Raw genomic sequence first — 22,669 nt, 5'->3', positions numbered from 1 at the left:
TGCCGGGCCCGCCAACTGGGAGAGGCAACGCGACTTCCCTCTGATGGGAACTATTTGTTCAGTCCATACCCGGGGACATCGGGCTCCTTGATAAAATTACCAACCGCTCTACTCATTCTCTAAAATACGAGAATTCGGCAAATATCGGTCACTATATTATGGAGTACCGGAGAGTCCCCATTTCTCATATTTATTGTGTATGCAGATAACTGGTAGAATTCCATATTAAAATGTTGTAAGGTATCCAAAATAAAAAAAACTTTTATTGGATTTAATTCTACAAGTGAACAATCTGAAAATCCTGCCGTTCTTAACCAAGTCTGGATTTCAGACTGGTATTTAAAAGCATCCACCACATACACATACCCGAATCCGTTTTAAAGACCAAATATCTTTCGTCGGTTTCACTCATACAAGCCACCAATTTCTTTTTTCATTACGAATTGATTATATTTCTTCCTCTACTAACCAAATTCAGTAAGGAAAAGCGCGAACAAATATTTACATTTACAACTTTCAATGTTCTTTTCACTGTCGCTCTAAACCCCTCCCTCCTCTCATCGTCTACAAGGTAGGGAGGGACAAATGAAATTATTTATTTATTAGAAAATGATATCCATTGTAACACAAAATAAAAATCCGTCACCCGTTTCAAGCCCCTTTATGTCGACAGTGATGGGAAACGTTAGCATCTATTCTCTGGAGCACCAGAACGCCCCCGGGTGACCCTCGAGGCCGGTCCGAGACTGGTCTGGCGACATGCATCAGACCGTCCGACATTACCTCCCTTCTTCCCGCGGCTGCACGCCACACCCTGCCGGCTGCGGCTACCGTTCTCCGCCATTCGCGAACACGGGAAGAGATTCGCCATTTTGCAACACCGATAATAACATTTTTGCGGAGTTATGCCATCGCATCGCCATTAGCGATCAGTTCCGACTCCGCTCGATCTGAGGTCTGTGGCGTAATATTCTTCGCTCATTTTCTATTGTCTTCATTTCTTCCGTGTTTCCCGACGGAGCGTAATAAGTAATAACATCACATTCCGATCTGAGAATATCTAAACGGTGCCATCTCGGCACTCGCTTCTCGCTTCTCGCTTCTCGTATATCGTATATCGTATGGTAGTGTAGTCCGGCGCTATTTTTCGCTTTCGCTTTTGGCTTCGCTCATGTCAGTTTACGATTTGTCGATATTATTTTGCATACTCTCGGCCACCGCACACCGGAGAGATTTCAGGCGCAGCTTTCCATTCGGCCTCGTGTCCAGAGATCATATAAGTGGACAGTGGACGGGTTTCTATTGTTGTAGACGCGAGGTAAGAAACACCGTGACTCCTAAAAACATTTAATGCGACTCTAGAGACTTCGCAGCTCTATTTTGTCACCGCGAACAACATTTTTTATTTATTTATTTATACTTTTACAATTTTTGTATTATTTTTTTATACAGAATAATGTTCCCTCACTGGGGTGTATAATGAAATGTGCATTAAATTAGTTATTTAACATAGTTAACATTATAAGAAAATAAAAACGTAATTAATCTAATTAACCTTATTATCATCGTAAACATAATAAGCAAAATGAACTCAAATAAATATAAAAAACATAATAAATTCATATAGACTTGTAGACACAATTTCATAACAAATTTTAACTTATTTGGCTTGATCCATTCATCGATCCGTGTGCAACCCACCTCCACTATCCATTTCTTAATAGCTATTTTATATCGCGAGTAATTAAACTGAGTAGTCGGCAAATCCTCTTTGACCGAAAGTTGTACTAATCTTAAATTGTTTTTGCAGCATCAGGGTGGAGTATCTAGTAACTCTCGTATTTGTGAAATGAGTTATGGAAAGTAGAGAACTATGCTTGCGTTTTGCTCGTTTTACACGGTTTCGAAATATCACGGTACAAAAAAAAAAAAAAACGAATATTAATTCAACGGTGCGTCTTAGTAATATAAATATAATTCAACTATAGCCAATTACACTACTCGTTTTTGGAATTTCGAACATCGCTTTTTTACTTACTAGGCGCAGAGAGGTGTGCGCGAGGGAAGATTACGATTTTTAAGTAAGCATTTTGCTATCGCGCTATATTTATCAATAAAACTTTTAAAAATAATCGAATTAATAAACACTTCCTGTTTTCTTTACATCCCGAAATGACATGGTACTGCGTGGGACGATCCCCCGCGTAAAAAGAGGTTCCGGTGTACATAATTAGCTAACAGAACGTACCCTTTCCTATAAGTCTTAAGATCATTACAATATTCCGCCATCAACTTAAATGGAGATTTTAGCAATGTAAATATAAACATATTACAACAGAGATGAAGAACATTTAAGAGAAGGTAATATGGAAGTCTAGGCATCTACAGGGCTTATGAACTGTCAATGGCTGGTTTAAGTGGCCACTTTACACACTGTGTAACACTCACCATTCTGTCCATATTTGAACATCTATATTATTTCCATTCTTTCATCTGTTGATGTTTGCGAAGTTAAAGAGCTGAATCCTTTATTTATGCGGGTGAGATTCATCTAATTGAATTATTTCACCTACATACTAGGCAACGCCTGAAAATCTTATTTTTTCAATTTCCATACTTCTTCATGGACCAGGTGGATGTATCAACAATATTTTGAGTCTGTCTAAATTTTTGTAGACAAGGACTGGATTCAACGCCCTGGGGAGCTGTTTATATTAACATATTACAACAGAGACGAAGAACATTTAAGATAAGGTAATATAGAAGTCTAGGCATCTACAGGGCTTATGACCTGTCAATGGCTGGTTTAAGTGGCCACTTTACACACTGTGTAACATTCAACATTCTGCCCATATTAGAACATCTATATTCCTTCAATTCTTTCATCTGTTCTCTTCTCTTAAATGTTCTTCACCTCAGTTGTGATATGTTAATATAAACAGCTCTCCGGGGAGTTGAATCCAGTCCTTGTCTACAAAAATTTAGACAAACTCAAAATATTGTTGATAATGTAAATATGTTCACTGTACCTATTCGTGAAAGTAAACCAACTTTCTGCCGCAACAACACGCCGCCCAGCAGCTTTACAGTAATCTATTAATTTCTATGAATATACCTAATCATTTTAACCTTGACTAATGAATTTATATTCTTTTTGCGAACATATTATATACGCTATAATTACGTATTATTAATAATCTTCTTTGCATTAAATTGATAGGTGATAATTGTTCTATTCAAAATTCTCAATTCACTCTCCGATGCGACTGAACTACTGAACTCTATAAAATTGAATTTCCCAGCAAGAAACCTAAGACAAAATGGTCTTTTCCATACTAAAAAACCATAGAACTAAAAATGATTTTTCCTCAGAGTAATAGAGAAGCTATAATATAAATAATTTGCTAGAGAAGCCCTTTAGCTCTATTTTTTTATTTATTTATTTTATTTAGTTCTATGATAAACATCGTCTAATATACATTTACAACACAATATTTACATCTATACTTATTTAGTTCTATAATAAACATCGTCTAATGTATATTTACAACACAATATTTACATCTTTATTTATTTAGTTCTATAATACACATCGTCTAATGTATATTTACAACACAATATTTCCATCTATACTTATTCTAACATTATTTATCACTATTACACACTTACTAACCTAATTTTTAATATTCAAACTGTTCAATATTTACACTTATATTAACCTATGTATATTCACTATTTACAATATAAATTAAAGCCTAGTATTTTTTACATGTAAACTCTTTACGTTTAATTTGAAATATATTTACATTTTTTATGCTTTCTGGCATTTCCTCATAGAACTGTATTCCCTTGTACAGTTCAGTGCGGCAGTTCTGGGACATTGCTTATGATTTTTTTTCTAGTCTTATATATTTAAATACTCTTGGTGCATAGTTACGAAAGAACTTATTATTGTTTAGTTTGTTTTGAAAATATCTCGGAACTATTCCTAATTAATAATTTTGCTAATTTCATTAGCAACATTGAATTTGATTCTTTGATCAATTGTCATAATATCTAGAATTTGAATCATTTTCCCAACTTATGTGCGTCTCCCACACCTTACTAATACTATCCTCATCACTTTGTTTCGTATTATTTGGAGGCTCTCGTTACTTAAATATAAACATAAGCGTTCCTATTTTTTTAATTTGGTTTTTAGTTTAGCAACAAACGTGTAACGAACAGTTTCGGATTGCGCTTGCAATTCTCGACCCGAGCACCTACGGCCCGTTGTATCGCCGTGAACTGTAGCTAAATTCGTGGTTGATAGTGTCGTTTTATTACTGTAAGGGTTTTCACTTCGCCTTGCCTAGAATCCTTAGGTCTGCCGACAAATATACCTGTCTCGATTTCTTTGGTAGCAAGTTGTCTTCTTTCATGCCATCACTGAATCAAATTGAACTATCTATCTATCATCTCTCTCCCTCTTCCATTCCAACCTAGCCCAAGTTGGTTTCCTCTTTTCCCCAAGAGAATATTCGGAAGCAATAATGTTTGAAGAATATGTATTTGAACATAGTTTTCTGTCACTCTCTCGCAGATGCCTTCCCGATACTGCGCGAAAAAGATAACTGCACGTCGGACTGATTATGCCTAGCTAAAATCGACAAAATCGAGGTCTCGTATGCCATATTTCCGAACCCCAAAACTGAACTGAATGTGATTTTTTGAAAAAGAAAGATTGTCAAAATGAAATTTTCTGTCATTTAATTTTTTTTTTAAGGAATTTTCGGATGGTCCCAGCTCCCACGAGGAACAATTTATCAAATAGCAAAACGACAGAGACACTCTAATACGGCCGTCATAAAACAAAAAACGAAGAAAATAAATATTTTGTAACTCGGTGATCGAAAAATTAGCTGTGTGAAAAATACTACAAAAATTGATTAATGGAATATTAGTATGCGACAGCATGTATTATGGTTTGCCCTAACGGAATATTTATATTAATTTTACATATATTTAAAATCAACATTTTCATCTTCTTTTAAGTAAAAAAATGCTAGAAAATATGTTATACTTCAATGAAAACACGTTTCTAGCCAGAAACGCCCTTTTTATTTAGTAATTAAGTAAACGTCTTTCTTTTTTAGTGTTAATATGCCAATTGATTTTACTCAACTAAATAAAATAGACGTTACTGGCCATTTACTGCTTTTCAAACTAGTAACGCCGACCTAATAATCAATTAACTTCGAAATTACAAGCTGATCTTAAATTTCATTGAAAACTAGTAGGTACATTCATTTCAGATGTTTTTTAAAACGGAATAGAAGAAAAAATAAGTATTTTAATCAGTCTTTAATAATAATTATATAAGTCAGAACAGCCTTTTATATTGAGTAATCTTTAAGACTTTTTGCAGTTAAGTCTCATTTATTAGTGAAAATAATAGGGTTGTGGTTATTTTAGGAAGATAATTCAAGTACCAGTAGATGCGTACTTTTTTCCTGATTCCGTATATGTATTTAACTAATTCTCGAAAAAAATGTTTGATGCGTCCTTCTTTCTTATGACGGCAGAATAGTAATACCTACAGGTGTTCTTTAGACCCCTGTCACATCCGAAACCACGATGATCAGTATGGGCAAGAAGACATATTGGCATATTAAAAAAAAATATTTAGAACGACAAAAATTTGTAAAAATAAAATATTAAAAAGAACAAATGGTTGCTTACTTCTGCAGGGGAGAAGCGAGGGGGCGCGGCCGCGTGGTTAACGGTGTGTCAGACTCCCCCCTCCCCCCTCCTCGTTTCTCTCCTGCAGAAGTTATTTTTTTAAAATTTTATTTGTTCTAAAAAAATATTTTAATGTACCATGTGCCATTTAATGTGTCTTCTTGCTTATAATGATCATCGTGGTTTCGGATGTGACAGGGTTTAAAGAACACCCTGTATATACGAAAAGTTATACCTTGTTTCCTCTTAATGCTATACCAATGATTTTTTCTACATCGTTTTACTTTTATTCATGTAATATTACTCATGTGTAGTTTTTTTCTATCATAATATTATGATGTGCCTACATCATTTATCAGCTTCAATTTTTTGTATGTTATCGATGAAATAAACTGCGGACTGCGCCGCGCAACGATGATACGAGCGGTAGAGATAGTGGAGACTGCTTGCCGATTGGAGAATGAAATCTCATTTCCTTATAGTTTGTAGGTCACTGGTCACTTTACTCGCGAGCCACCATTTAGCCACTAGTTGCTACTCACTACTTACTACCGCACGTTCGGAGAGACTGGACCGCTGGCGCTGTGCACGTGCAAACCGCGAGCCCACTGCGTGAGATCGCACGAATGGCCCATTCCACGCCACGGATAAAATCTACACGGCATGATAAAATACAATAATAGTCAGTGGATAATATTAATTGGCTTACAATTATTTATTTATTTAATTTAATATAATCTCCAGTCATTTTTTTGCAGAATTATTGCCTGAGAGTACTTGATAAATTTGAATACTGATTTTGATAAAATTATCATTAAATTCTCTTCTGTTCAGGTTTACCATATTTCTCATATTTATCGGGTTGTGGTCCCGTGGCTAGTGTTGCGAACTCAGGGATCAAGAGGTCCGAACCCTACTCCACCCCAACTTGATCTCCATTTTCTATTAGTGAGTTATTTACAAAAATAAACAAACAAACAAACAAACCATCACGCCGTTTCCCCGTAGCGGTAGGCAGAGAGGATAGAACGCCAGATCACTCTATCTTTGTATACAGATCTCGCTTCCTCTACATTCTCATGCATACGCGCCGATTATTCCGACTTTTAACATGTCCATCTTCAAGTATTTGTTGGATTTGGTCATGCCATGTCTTTCCCGGTCTTCCTCTATTTCTGCATCCATCAATATTTGCATCGTTAATATTTTTAGCCGTTCTTTCGCTGTCCATTCGCTCTACATGTCCAAACCAACGCAGAGTTCCTTTCTTGATTATGTTGGTAGTGCTTATATCAGCCTTGCATAATGTACGGATCTTAACATTTGTGCATCTATCGTGCATAGTTTTACCACACATTCGCCCGAGAGATCGCATTTCGACAGCATTCAGCCTACCTTGTTACCTATCCCTGTTTTTCCAAGTCCATACTTCGCTCCCATACATCAGGGCCGGGACCAGGACTCCATTGTGAACTGCTAATTTTGCCTCTTGCGACAAACATTTATTTGTCAAGGTTGATTTAAGTGCACCGTTTACTCTGTTCCCGGCATTCACCCCCCATTCAATATCTTTCTCAGTCATTTCATCCCTAGTAAACATACTTCCCAGATATTTACAACTTGTTGAAAATGGTCACCGAAATTGAAATATTTCGGTTAATTATAAAAACGCTACTTTTTATTTTTAAACAATATATTCACCTAGGCGTTTTTATTTATATTTTTATTAAAGCCATTAACTATGGAGTTTTATAATAAAATAAAAAAACACACAAATATTATCAAATTTAAATAGGTACTAACGAATCTAACAAATGTCAATCCACTATAATTTTACCTTGCCGTTTAGATTAAGACGATATGTGTGAAATAGGCTATTCTCCGTCGGGTATCACGCGGCTGGTTTGTTTATTTGGAAAATCTTGTAATAATGAACAGACTTTAGGAACTACATGACTGGGTACTCCCTTTTCCGATTGCATGTAATTAATTAATATTGATCAGTCGAGATTCTAGATCAAACATTTTCCACTTTCTTAATCAATCGCAACTCTCTCCTACAGAATTCATTTTTCATAACTATCGCCATTTCCCTGCGGTGCGGACTCTGCCACCTTTAAAATCAATATTTCACCTCAATTTGTTGCAAAAGAGGGAAAATATTTTTGAGAGGAGAATGTGGAAGTCTAGACATTTACAGGGCTTATGTCCTGTCATTTGCTGGTTTGAGTGGCCTTTTTACACACTGTGTAACACATACAATTCTGCCCATGTTTAAACATCCACATTTCCTCGACTCTTCCATGACTCTTGACGTTCTTGACTCTTCGTTGACTTTTGTGAAGTGAAAGAGCTGAAACCTTTATCGCGTGGGTGAGATTTTAGATCTAAATCACTCCCTACGGAGGCAATCCAGCCTGTCTACAAACATTTGGACATACTCGAAGCATTGTTGAGTAAACTGACTTGTATAAGAAGTATGAAAATTGAATTTGAAAAATCCGTTTTACTATGCAGTCAATTTTATCGAAGATAATTATTGTTAACTTTATTTAAATTATTTTCAAACATTACATCATCATCATCATCATTCCCTTTCCGCACCTAATGGTGCATAGGGCACTGCATTGCTACACCAATCGCAGCGTATCTTGATCATTTTTGTTACATGAAAGTAAGATGATCAGTCGTACGCTCCAGGTACCAGTCCAGCGACTATGAAATATTCTAGTGTAAAAACCCGCTTTTAAATAAATATTTCATATAAACCATGTCGGCAATCGAACCCGAGACCTCTTGCATGGTAGGCAAACGCGCAGACCATTACACCACGAGGTCGAACATTACATTTGATGTTTTATTTCACATGTTTGTTTGAGGTTTTGTTTCACATGTATGCTTGAGGTTTTGTTTCATATGTACGTTTGATCTTTTGTTTCATATGTATGTTTGAGGTTTTGTCTCACATGTATGTTTGAGGTTTTGTCTCACATGTGTGTTTGAGGTTTTGTTTCACATGTATGTTTGAGGTTTTGTTTCACATGTATGTTTGAGGTTTTGTTTCATATGTATGTTTGATCTTTTGTTTCATATGTATTTTTGAGATTTTGTCTCACATGCGTGTTTGAGGTTTTATTTCATATGTATGTTTCAGGTTTTGTTTCATATGTTTGTTTGAGGTTTTTTTTCACATGTTTGTGTGAGGTTCGTTTAAATGTGTATGTTAAAACAAGTATGTTTTCTTATGCGTCTTTGACATTTCGTTTCACATTTGTGTGTTGTTCCAGGTGGGCCGTGTCCACGGTTATGACGCGGCAGAACATGGTTCCCTCCGCCTCGTCCTCCTCGCCCTCCTCGCCCGCCCCGCTTACCCCCGCCCTCATCCCCCTGTGGGACATGTGCAACCACGAGCAAGGAGAGGTAACACATTATTTTTCCTAATTCAAATAATTGTCGTGGTAATTTTTACTGCCCGCCGTAGGTTGCGCGTGGAAATATTATTGCATTCACCATTTAAATAATGGTAATTGCGGGAGTTGGAATGTTCACCTACCACGCTCGAGGTTCCGGGTTCGATTCCAGGGTCAACATTAATTGTTTATTTACAAAGCGGTTTTACACTTCAATATTTCACTGTCCTGGATTAGCGCCTGAAGCTCTGGACTGATCGCCTCACCTTCCCGTAACGCGTGATCGTAATACACCGCGTATTCTTATGATAATTTTAATAATGAAAATCAATAGTTTAAAATGAATTATGATGGTTCTGGTTCATAGCTTCTTAAATTTACAATAAGTACAGAAAATGCAAGCAACTTGCCAAGACATGTGTATGGAGCATATCGATGGACGGTTGCTAGACATGGTGCCTTACCGAAAGAGATAAAAAAAAGACTAGAGGCCTTCGAGATGTGGCGCTACAGAAAAATATTAGGAATTTTCTGGAGAGACCACATCACTAATGACGAGGTTCTCAGCAGAATCGTAGAAGGGAGGCGCCTAATCAAAACCATCTCAGAGAGGCGAGCTCGATGGATCGGCCACATTATGCTTTTCTCTTGACGCTCAAATGAGTAGGACGATAAGTTCGCTTCTACCAGCTGAGAAAAATTAAATGCATACGCAAAAATTTGCCGGTTGATGCCGCCCGTCAATTAATAAATGCGTTTTTAGTGTCTAGAGTCGATTATTGTAACGGTATCTATATCTATGCAGGTCTACCGATGAACAAAATGACTCGCCTACAGTCTGTATTGAATTCTGCAGCGAGACTTATTTTCGGAATCTCTAAGTCCAGTCATATCACTCCACTACTTCGGGAATTACGCTGGCTACGTTTTCCACAGAGGGTCGAATACAAACTCTGTTGGCTTATGTATAAATCACTGCACAATTCTGCTCCGGAATATCTAAGGGAACTATGCATTCCAGATAAACTAGCTGACAGGCGTCTCATATCAGCTACGTCTACTGTGAGAGGAAAAGTTATTATACCTCTACGCAAACAACGCACTAAATTTAGTGAACGCGCATTTGCGATCGCAGGCCCTATGGTATGGAATGCTCTCCCAGCAGAGCAGAGGTGCGAGGCTGCGAAAGTGAAGTGATATTTCGAAAGAAACTTAAAACTCACTTGTTCTACAAATCATTTGAAAAAATCCGTAGCATGTGACAACAAAATGAGTTGTTTTAATTATTATTTTTTTATTTTTTTATTTAAATCTTAAAGTAGGGCACACATATCATACATATTGTTATGTGTGTTCTAATAATAACATTACAAATATATTTAATTCATAAATTGTTTATCACATATGTCTTGACCATTATTTTAAATTTTGATATGTTTTTTTCTTCATAAATATTTTTTTCCATTTCGTAATACTTTTTAATTGCTTTAAATAAAATTGAATTTTGTGACTTTGCCTTTTTCCTAAATGGAAGTCTAATTTTGTTCTTTTCTCTAGTATTGTGATCGTGTTCATGCTGGTTCCGATCAATTTTTTTCCAAAATTCTGTTTTTTTATTAGAGTTTATAATTTTATGAACAAATATCATTGTATTGTAAAATATTCTTTGTTTATATGTTAATAATTTCATTTCATTTACCATCGACTTTACCCTCGTATATCTGTTTTTTTTCAAAATGATTCTAAAGGCTTTATTTTGTAATACAGTTAATTTATCTATGTTTTCTTTGTTTGAAAAAAATAAAATGCTACTACAGTAGTTAACGTGTGGTTCAATAATTGCTTTGTAAATAGTTTTGCAGGAGTCCTTATCAATAAATCTTCTGATCCTTCCCAAAATTGATATTTTTTTTGCAATCTTATTTATTACCATCTTAGCGTTTTGGTGAAATGTAAGTTTTGAATCCAACATTACACCTAAATATTTAATTTCAGTGACTTCATTAAGTTTTTCATTTTCTATTACAATTGATGGTGTAATTTCTATTCTTTTGTTTCCTATATTCATATATTTAGTTTTGTTAACATTTAATTTTAATTTATTAATTTTTAGCCACAGTGATACACTATTAAGATCATGATTTAGTCTGTCCATAATTGTTTTATAATTTTCTCCCGATATATATATTAAGGCATCGTCTGCAAAGAGTCTTATTTTTGAATATTTTAATGTTTCGACAATATCATTTATGTATATAATAAACAAAACCGGTCCGAGAACCGATCCTTGTGGTACTCCCAATGAAATTTTGAGGGGCTCGGAAATTTCATCATTCACCTTCGTTATTTGGTATCTATCGCCAAGGTACTCTTCAAACCATTTTATAGTTTTTCCTTTTATTCCTATTTTTTTCAATTTTTTAATAATTATTTCTCGGTCTATTGTTTCGAAGGCTCTTTTAAAATCCAAAAAAACTGCAATTACGAACATGTTCTTATCGGTTTCCTCTTTCCAATCTTCTAAAACCAAGTTAATAGCCATTTCACAAGATTGATTGGTTCGAAATCCACATTGTTCTTTGCATAATACTTCCCATTGTTCCAAAAAATTAACTAACTCATTCTTTACAATATATTCCAATAATTGTTCATATTTTGGAAGGGTGTTTATAGGCCTGTATTCTTCACACTTCACTGAATTTTTTATTTTTGCTATTGGAATGACACATGATGTTTTCCATGATTTCGGGAAGACTCCATGCAATAACGATTCATTTATAATATCCAGTAAGTAATTTCCTATGATGGGTAGAGTCTTTTCCAATAATTTAATTGTAATTCCATCTGGACTAGGTTTTGATTTAATTGTTTTAATTATTGCGTAAAGATCTTTTTGTGTTAATTTTTTGAATGTTAATTTGGTTTCCTGTTCTTCATCTAAGTTAAAATTATAATTTATATGTTCTATATTCTCATTTATCTCTTCCACGCTTCTTATAAAATATTTGTTAAATTTATTAGATATATTAGATCCCTCTATTCCATTAGGAAATTGTATGTTTTCATTTATTTGTTTTTCTTTACTTTTTAACAATGATTTAATTGTATTCCACATTTTTTTTGGATTCTCCTTTTCAGCTTCAATTTTTGTTTTAAAGTATTCATTTTTTCTCTTTTTTAATTCAATTAGGTATTTGTTTCTTTGCGATTTAAATTTATTCCAGTCTTCATTATTTTGAGTTATTTTTGCTATTTTATATAATCTGTCCCTTTCGAACTGCATATTTTTTAATTTATTATTGTACCATTTGTTATGTATACTATTAATTTTTATTTGTTTTATTGGTACAATGCTATCAAGAGTAAGTTTTATATTTTCAATAAATTTTTCTACTTTTAAATTAAATTCTAATTGTGTTATTTGATCCCATTTACACTGTTCTAATTTATATTTAAGTTCCTTCTCATCATATTGATTATAATTTCTGTATACTTTAGAATATGATATAGTAGATTTCTCTGTATTAAGTTTCTTTAACAAAATTTGTATGATAGTATGGTCCGTAATTTTTGGAGTGTCAAGTAGATTTATTCTTAATTCAAATACATTTGTTATGACCAGATCTATTAATGTTTTTGACGTTTGAGTTACTCTTGTAGATTCTTGGACAAGTTGTTTCATTCCGTTTGCATTTATAATATCTGTCAGCTTTTTGGTATAAATATCATTATTACTATGCATATTAATATTAAAATCACCGACTATAATATTAGCTTCCTTCTCCCTGATGTTTTCTGTGCACCATCTTTCGAAATATGTTAAAAATCCACTTATACTTGTGCTTGGTGATCTATATAGTACAGATAAAAGCCCCTTTGTAAACCCTTTTTTAATATGAATTGCCAAATTCCAAGCTATTTTCTCATGTTGTTCATTTGTGACTATTTTATATACAATAAAATCTCTTATTAATATAATAACTCCTCCCGTGTGTCGACTGTGTGAGTTGCAGCGTATAGTTTTGTAGTTTGGAAAACTAATTTCGCAGTCTTCTATATTCTCCGTGATGTGGGTTTCGCTAAATATCATAATTTTAGGTTTATTCTTTTCCAAAAGTATTTCTATTTCTTCTTTGTGCGCAAGTAAGCTTTGTATATTTAGGTATATAATGTCATCAATTTGAGTTTTTTTCAAAAAAATGATATCTTTCCTTTTTCGATTTCCATTTTTCTTTTATATACTGGACACTCATAACTCCATGCAGGGTGATGGATATCCAATTTAAGTTTCAGTTTATTTACAGCATTTACACAGTTAATACACTTAGTTTCTTGGCTATTATTTTTATGCGGGCATTCTGTTTTGTTGTGATCTCCAGTGCATATTGGACATACTCCATGTTCGCTTCTGCACTCTATTTCTTTATGGTTAAATCCATAACACTTATAACACCGCTTGACTGAGAGAGCATCAAATATCCGGCATCTTTCCCATCCTAAATTTATTTTACCATTTTTAATAATCTTACTGTATGTTTCTCCATCTAGTTCAATGTAAATAGTATAGGAAGTATATTTACCAGGATTTTTTCTATTGTTTACTACTCTCATAATTTTTGGAGTATAATTATCAAGAAAATCATTTTGTTTCATTATCATCTCAATAATTTTATCATCGGAGAAAGATTCGGATACTCCTATTATTTTAATACATGGGTACCTTTTTTCTGGAATTTTTACTCCATAGTTATTTACCAATTTTTCTTCTATTTGTTCCTTTAAAGCACATTTGGAATTTGTGTTTTTGCACTCCAGAATAATTTTTCCATTCCCAGATTTTTTTATCCCAGTTATTCCCGATTATTTATATTATAATTACAAAATAAAAGCTTCAACTAAATTTATTCTTCTATAGAATCACTATGTAAAGCGCCTTTGAGGTATTATATTACGAAAATGGCGCTATATAAGTTATCCATAATAATAATATGCGCCATGAGAGTCTCCCGCATGGCATAATAGAGGGAATGGCCGAGGGGACAAATCACTCTGTGATGTGAGCGCCTCCGACGGGAGTATTTGGAGCAGCCGTGCGAGGATTTGAACTGCGCCTCGCATGTCGAGCTGAAGAGGGCTGCGGAGAATAGAGAGCAGCGGAGGACTCGATGCGGGACTTGGCCGCTCACCGATCCCGGGATTGAGACTGCGAGGAAAGATAGGGAATATTGTGTAGTTTTACTAACATTTAATGATTTTTTCAGATAACTACAAACTTCGACCCGGAGAAGGACCAGGCAGAGTGTTTTGCCCTGCGAGACTTTCAAAAAGGAGAACAAATATTTATTTTCTACGGAGTTCGCACTAACGCTTTCTTCTTCCTTCACAATGGGTAAATACCCTCTCTATAATACTTACATACACTGTTGTTGATAATATTATTTTTCACGCCTTTTGAAAAGTTTGTCCGAGTCTTTTGTTTAGTAGTTTATTGTATGATTTCAGTCCCTGACATATTAGTCTCGATTGTCCTTGTCTTGTTTTGGAATGTAGTATGTGATATTGTTCCGATATTATTATGTCCATGTTTATTACAATTTTTTCCAAGTTTTAGTTCTTTGTGTACAATGATATCACTGGCTAAATTATGATAAAATTGGAAGATTCTAGTTGAAAATTTTTAATAAGATTTAATTGTGTAATTTTTTTAAAGAGTTCTATAGTTGGCGTTAGATAAGGGAGGTCATAAACTAGCTTCAATATTTTATTTTGCTGTCATTGTAGTCTGTTTTTGTCATTTCGGTTTCCTGTTCCCCATAATTGTAGCATATAACATATTTTCGATTTGACATAGGTTTCGTACATAAGATTTTTTTTCCGGAACAAAGTTTTTGATTTTTGAAGAAAATATTTAAACATACGCAGAATGTTGAATGTTACCTATACTCGGAGATACTGGAAATGTAGTTTACTTTAGGTTCGTGCATCCCGAGAACAGCGGAGATAGCTTGGAGGTGACTCTGGGTGTGAGTTCGCAGGACCCTCTTCGGCCCCTCAAGGAGGCTCTGCTGGCAGCGCTGCCCGCGCCCCCCGAGACGGGCCTCCGCCACTCCCTGCACGGGCCCCCGCTGCCCGTCCTGTCCCCGGCCCTGCTGGCCTTCGCCAGGATCTTCGTTATGGACAAAGGTAAGGATGCCGCCCGACTCCGCGCTCTTCCTACGCTCAGACGAGTTTGTAGACAGCGTGACTATACATGGGCCCGCGGCAGGTCAAGTGAACTAGTTAACATCTGAATAATCATCATCATCGCACAGCCATTTCCGTCTCCAGCCTCCCCCTCCCCCGTCTTCCCGTCTTGCACTTTCTGCATCCAGTCACCGGTAGTTTTCTTAATATCGATAATAATGATATCTAAATCTTTTTAGCAGTTCACAATGGAGTCCCGGAGCCAAACCCGATGTGTGGGAACGAAGTATGGTCTATGAAAAACATGGATGAAAGTAGGATGAATGGTGTCGAAATGCAATCTCTCGGGCGAATGTGTGGTAAAACTATGTGCGATAGGTGCACAAATGTCGAAATCCGTTCATTATGTAAGGCTGGTTTGGACATGTGGGGCGAATGGACAGCGAAATGACGGCCAAAAAGATTTACAATGCGAATGTTGATGGATGTAAAAATAGACCGAGAAAAACATGGCACGACCAAATCCAGCAAATATTCGACTAGTCGGAATAATCAGCTTCTTGCTATGAATTACAATGCTCCATTAGCTCTTCTGTGATCAGGTCCTGTCTGTGCTTTTCCATAAACCCATCGATCTCATTGTTTTCTTCTTCAGCCCCATGATGTTGGCTGAAGACATTATCTCGTTGACTACTTGTTCAGCGAGCACTATTTCAAACCTTTCTACGTCGACCGGTATCGAGACATACCGGTCTCTTCATCAGGACACCAATTAAACCAACATGCTAAACCCACTATACACCTTCACCATAGTTGTTGCACAAAAATATAAAACCAACACGACATGCATTTTTACAAGCAACACTTACATAGACAGCCCGGGGAAACGGATCTACCAGCAGGATGCATTTTATGATAATATTTGGATAACTGAATAAGAGTAATCCTGCTGGCCTTACTAATGCCCCTTCATATTAATATCTCCATATAATTAAATTCAGATTTTGTTTATACAATGTTGCTTTTGCCCACCTGCGGAAGCCACGTCATATGCTTACAGCCTTTTTGGATAGGCTGATCCTAGAAACATGATTCAAAACCTCACTAGGAGAAAAAAAGACGCACTACCTATAAACAAATCTGCATCCTGCTAGCGGGTCTAGAAATCCTTATATGGCGTCGCAAAGTCCCGCTGGTAGGACTATGTACAAGTGCGTTTTCCAGAGGAGCTCACGTCTCGGCTGGAGGGAGACAGGCACGCCGAGCTGATGGAGCCCGAAGGGGCCCCCGCCCTGCGCGAGAGGGCCTTCTCCTTCCTTCATACGCGCTGCCGGTTGCTGCTGGCCACCTACACCAGGGACTCGCCTCCCAACCTCGGCCAGCCCGGCGACCCCTCTCACAGGTACTCCTTTACATCGATTTCCCATTTGATAAGATATTTTTTAAATAAAAAAAAACATGTTTCTGTACTGTAAGACTTTTATTAATGACATAAATTAGAATAAGTTAGTTCACTTCTCGGGAGACAGGCGCCGTCCGAGACTTCGATGCCCAACTGTAAAACTGGTGTCCGGGGTTCAATTCCTGTCGATTCCAAAAAATCTAAGAAATATATTTTTTTCAATTGATCTGGGTGTCACGGTGTATTTGTATAACTTGTTTCTTTCTCCTCCTTTTCCCACCGGCCGACGAGCCTCCAAAATAGAAGCTTAGCGGATTATTTATTTAAAAAAGAAAATCTAATTAATAGGTACCAACTAACTTAATAGAGTCAATCAGATATATTTTTTAGGTCTTTTTTGTTAGGATTAAAGTAATAAAAAAACGGACGCAAGAAATTCGGGTGACAACTGTCATCAAGCGGAGGCGATTTTTATTTTACTGTGTAATATTTGCAAAATTATCTCCAGTATATATTTAATTGAATAATTTTTTTTAGGGGTTTAATTAAACAACTTAAGGAATGTGAAATGAAGATTCTCCAGCGTGCGATTGACTTCACGAAACCGACATTATGATTTCCTTCCGAAGCTGCTGAGACAAAACATAGTCGACTTCTCACCACGACACCACCACATCTACATATGTAGTGAACTGTATATGCAAAGGGTAAATACTATCGATTGATTCACCGCTCTGTGGATTGAAGCGTCACAGTCTGCGCCACGCTCGGTGCACATTTCATTTCTCTCTAATATAGTAATTGCAAGATTATTCTCCCGACATGTTAATAAATCCCGCAACATGCGATTTTCGAATGTTTTCATCTGTTGTGTATATTGTTACTGTTACTGTTATTGTGCCTAGGTACATACATTATTTACACGGCTTACATAATTTTATAAAACATATTGTATTGGCTTGAAATGTACTTAATTTATATTGTATTATTGTTGTTTTATTTGTAATTTGATTCGTTTTCAATATAAGTTGACCTTCCGTTTATACCAAACTAGCATTAAAGTAATTTTTGTATTTTTTATGATATTTAAACAAATAAATTATCTTCGTCAAATTTTTTTTTTTTATCAATCGGTTTGTACGGAATATAAAGGCGAAGGAAATTATTATAAACATATCGGCGGTCAAAAATATAAAATCACAAATCTTCAAAAATATCACATTATAAGGATTGAAGTATAAAACTGTACTTTTTAAAATCTTCCTTTATTTCACAAACCAACTTCATAACACAGCTAACTAACTGATCTTACGGCACATTGAGGAACTTCAGGCTTACGGGAAAATTTGATAAAATTCATGTTTTCTTGCGCATGGTATAAAATGGATTTTTTTATATAAATATATATACTTATATTAATAAAAGAGAACTAATTTGAACGATGTCACTAGTTCATATGGTTCAAGCGATGATAAGAGAATTATGAAAGATTTCCGGTTTGCTTACTGTCAATGGACCGATGGGCAGAACTGATTGAGATTAAGCGGAAGAGAACCTCCTCATTGCATACTCACTGTCTGACCTGACTGCGCAGATGGATTATTATCCCTTTTTTGTAATACTGATAAATTAATTTTTAAATCTCCCGTTGATACTCAATCGATATCGTCGCCTTAATTTCAATGCAACATGAGTAATTTTTTTCGGTATTTGAGATTATGATTAAATATTTTTCAAATAACATCTATCTCTGTCATTTGAACGAATAAATTGTTGACAGAAAAGAAGTAAAACTCATTTTCCAAATAACGCGTATCTCAAAGATGTAGGTATATTCATTCAAATACAGCGTAAGTCAGTGGGTAGTCATTAGTTTACATTTGCTTGGATGAAATACGGAAAAATAGTGTATACCTTAAAAAAAAAGTATTTTGTAAAAAAAAAACCACTAAAGTTTCATAAAAAAATTCTGATTTATGAAGTTTTTGTTGTCTCCAGTGAAGTTATAGTTTAGTGATGTATGTTGTATTCAAATTAAGACAAGAATATATCAAATATAAACTCATCACCTTTTTCCTCACGTGAATTTCTCCGTTAGATGACTCCTTCCATGGGAGTTGTATGTAGGTGTAATATGCATTTTTACTTGAAAAAAAAACTCACTTCTGTAATAGTAATAAGTTTACGCGATAATCACCACTCCTTATAAATCTCACTTATGATTTGCAAGGATTAAATAAAAAAACAATATATAAATTACTGTTTAAATCATTTGAATAAAATATTTACCGTACAAAGATGTAGTTACAATTATCATAATTAAATATATAAGGGTTTTCTTCCACAGTACTATTTATATTATAAAAATATCATTTCAATGTTTATTTGACACAAAAAATTTTATTTCTGGAAAACTGATCTTTTTATTGGACACACATGAAAACACAGTAATTATTTAGTAAAATTTATAACTCTTTGTTGGCGAATGAGACCATATATTTGTAATTTTGGTATTTGAAGAGTCGCATATATGTTTGGAATAATCTCATCGCAACTAAGACACAATATAATTTCTAATCTACCACAACTACAGTACGTCCGAAGTTCGTAAATTTGGAAGGCCTCTGCATTTTCCGGATCGCCAGACCCTTTCGTAATATTCAAAGGTTTGTCATAAAGTCGTGGATGTAATATAAATTATTTATTTACATTTAAAACTAATTACTTTCATATAAATAATCACAGATTTGAAAGCTCATTAATGTTATGCTTTTTAGTTACAAACTAATACGTCTTAAAATCTAAATTGCCGAGCGAAGCTCAAAATCCCAATACTGTAGAACTGAAAAATGTAGACAATTTTATGTACCATCCGAAAGCTCTCAAATTTCAATCCATCTTTTTGAGAATCAAATTTAGTGAGGTTTTTTTCACAAAAAAATGCAAATAATGATGTAACTAAATATTTTGTATTCTTTTTTAATATTCTTATATATTTGACTATCTGCAGGCCTTGAATATTTCTATGTAATTAAAATATTCTGCTTAAGTTATGTGAATGAAGAGTGCATGACCAATTGAAAAACTGAATAAATATTGTTTTGATATGAAAAATTGTAATTGGAACTTGAATAGGTTCTCGCTGTTTCCCGACACGTGGCGTTATCTTAGTCTTGTTGCATCAGGCGATTCATCGCGTAGCTCGCCATTGTTAGGCTCCAAATGACGGTATATGTTAGCCAGCCAAAGTGTAAATAAAATATTTTTTCATAGCATTAAACATCTAATTTCAGACAAAAAAAAGAGTATTTTACTGCAATACTTTTTTTTAAATCTCCAGCTCGATTATATAGAATTCTTGCGGAGACTTGCGACCATACTCTGTCGGAAACAACATGCGGAGATTGTTTTCGACGCCTAAAAAAATAATGATTATGATGTTCTGGCGCACCGAAAAAGTGTGAAGGCGAAGAATTGGAAGTATTACTCGATGAAGACCAGTGTCAGAGGCGAAATGAATGCGCAGAACCATCAGGGGTTGATCACAAAACAGGTGCTAAATGTTTAAAAGCATTTAGAATTATCTTAACGCGAGGAAATCGGGTGACGTACGAATTGTACCCATGACACGTTGAATGAAAAACTACGAGAACTTATTCAAGTCAAATTTAATATGGATCTGTATTTAAAAATTGGTGTTTTGTTAACCATTAAACAAATCTACGATGATTGTCTATTAAAAATTTAAATTTCCTCCAAAATCATTGCAACAGTATCTGCATCAGAAGACATGTTATCAAATAATTTCTCCTTAAGATTAGTGAATCTTCCGTGTAGCGACACTGCGTTGAATTGAATCCTTCATTATTCTTAAAAAGACCTTAATTTCAACAATTACTGTTTTTATAATGTTATTTTACTATAGTAAAAATATAATATGTGCTTTATCTACATTAACTAAAATGAACTTAATATGATTATTTTACTTATCCTCCAAAACAGTGGAAACTAAAACACAAATTTAGAGCATCGTAACACTTCTACAAATCATTTGTAAATTTAAATTAAGAACGTTTATTGATTTTAAAATTGCCAATAAAAATTTCTACATGGAAGTATGTATATTTAAAAAAAAAATGTAAACAATATCTACGAGAATCAAATTGAAACCTCTGTCTATGAGGCGCGCAATTAACCTGTAGTCTTATGAGCAAAAATACAATGTATTTTATTAAATATAGAATTATCAATTTACCCGTTTTTATTGAAAAAATTATTATGAACATTGTAAATGTCGGTAGATTTATAATTGAATATTTATTGAGATTCTACCTGGGCCTCGATTAAATTGGAAAGTTAATATATTTATCCTTAACTGTCTACAAAGCAATTTTTTTCTATAAAAATATGTATTTTATTGAAAATTTTAAGTATCTTCGCCCCGGTTCTGAGGACCAATTTTCATAAAATCTAATAATTAACATTAACTTTTAAACCATTTCCTCTTACTGACAATACAGTACAGTATGACATGTTCCAAAGTGTCCACACTTGTTCTAACATTTTATTATGTATTGAATAATTTTTTTAACTTCCCCACCTTTGTGTTTTCCTAGTTTTATTTTTTGTTTATGTGGATCACATTTGACTTTAAAATACTACACAATTCTTGATTGAAGTGGTAGCGAGCTATCTATGTTCATGCAGGAGTTTCCAACACGTTTATCAGGATAATGTCCCTTCTTTACAATAGTAAAGTCCAATCCACTATTATATTGAATGAGGTTAGCGCCTAACCCGACTCCGAATCGGACTACTTGATCCTGCCCTTGTGCTGAACGTAGGAGTCGAACATCTCGTCGCTGGAGGCTCGGAAGGGGCGCGACGACCGCAGCTTGCTCCACGCGGCCACTAGCGCCCCCGACAGAAGACATAGCAGCACACAGCCCGTGGCCACGATGGTCGTGAACATGGATGATCGCATGCACGTCTGGTTGGGGTCCGGTATTGCTAATAAAGGAAATATCACTTTAAGTATCATTATGTTTGCTTTTTTTCAGTTATTATTTTACGTGACATTTTTTTTTTTCTTTTCTATATGAACCTTACTGGGCACAACCCGTGTCGAGGCATTATTTATACTATGCTCCTAGTTATAATAGTCGAGGTATCTAAATAATGTTTGCATGTACAAGCACACCACGGGCGAATCGTCCAAATACGCTATTCTGCACAGCTTACCATTTAATTTGACTTTCGATAATAATGTTTTACAGTAAATATGTTTATGGGAAAATAAATAAAATAATTGTTATTTTTTATAAATCACCACCACCTTTTATATCTTCCTACAAAAAAAAAATGCATACAAAGTGTGTCCAGCGCCCAGCCTGTTTTCAGTGAATGATAAAACTAGCCAATTACCTCAGCTTATTTTCCATGCAAAAAAGTACACTATATTTAACATCCTTAACGCTGTCACGGTCGTTTAGTATTAGTACTAAAACAAGCTTGCAGACTACAAATATTATTTGTAGATTCTCTCCTTTGGAAACAAGTATTATTTGATAGAATACCATTGACATGTCATGTAACACATAAGGACATGTGGCGTTTCAAGTGGCCGTTTTTGGAATTATTAATTTTAAAAGGAGTCGACCAGTGCTCAGCTGAATGTCATTGTGGTATTTTTTGATAAACTTTTGTACAGATGTGGTATTAAAATAGTGTAGAATAAAAGCTTTGTATATCACGAAGTTAACAATAATTGTTTTTTGAGTTAATTTTCACAGAACCACAAAAAAAAATTGCCATTATATTTATTTAAAAGGGTGTTTTTACACTAGAATATTTCATAGTCCCCGGACTGGTACCTGAAGCGTAAGACTATCATCTTTCCTTCATGTAATAAAAATTAACAAGATACGCGGCAATTGGTGTACCAATGCAGTGC

At 34.8% G+C, this 22,669-nt stretch overlaps 2 protein-coding genes across 5 annotated transcripts in view; one reads left to right on the top strand and one right to left on the bottom strand.

Moving 5' to 3' along the window:
- Positions 1-17,829, top strand: part of Setd3 (SET domain containing 3) — a 63,263-nt gene extending 45,434 nt beyond the window's left edge. For all 4 annotated transcript variants that reach the window (XM_088232204.1, XM_088232205.1, XM_088232206.1 and 1 more), the window contains 5 exons: positions 9,009-9,141; positions 14,393-14,520; positions 15,106-15,314; positions 16,539-16,716; positions 17,254-17,829. In XM_088232204.1, coding sequence (XP_088088330.1) covers positions 9,009-9,141; positions 14,393-14,520; positions 15,106-15,314; positions 16,539-16,716; positions 17,254-17,332 — 727 coding nt within the window. In that variant the 3' untranslated portion in view covers positions 17,333-17,829. The remainder of the gene's footprint in view (positions 1-9,008; positions 9,142-14,392; positions 14,521-15,105; positions 15,315-16,538; positions 16,717-17,253) is intronic.
- Positions 17,830-18,229: 400 nt separating this feature from the next.
- The window catches only part of LOC148277920 (cuticlin-3), a 64,858-nt gene continuing 60,418 nt past the window's right edge, over positions 18,230-22,669 (bottom strand). Inside the window, exon 13 of the mRNA XM_088232203.1 lies at positions 18,230-21,726. Within this exon, the coding sequence (XP_088088329.1) occupies positions 21,530-21,726 (197 nt within the window). The 3' untranslated portion in view covers positions 18,230-21,529. The remainder of the gene's footprint in view (positions 21,727-22,669) is intronic.

Source organism: Micrasema longulum, unplaced genomic scaffold, assembly GCF_059751315.1.
Source record: "Micrasema longulum isolate JH-2025_06_02 unplaced genomic scaffold, ASM5975131v1 h1tg000955l, whole genome shotgun sequence".
In the NCBI taxonomy this organism is placed as follows: Eukaryota; Metazoa; Arthropoda; class Insecta; order Trichoptera; family Brachycentridae; genus Micrasema; species Micrasema longulum.
This window is presented reverse-complemented; position numbering and strand designations above follow the sequence as displayed.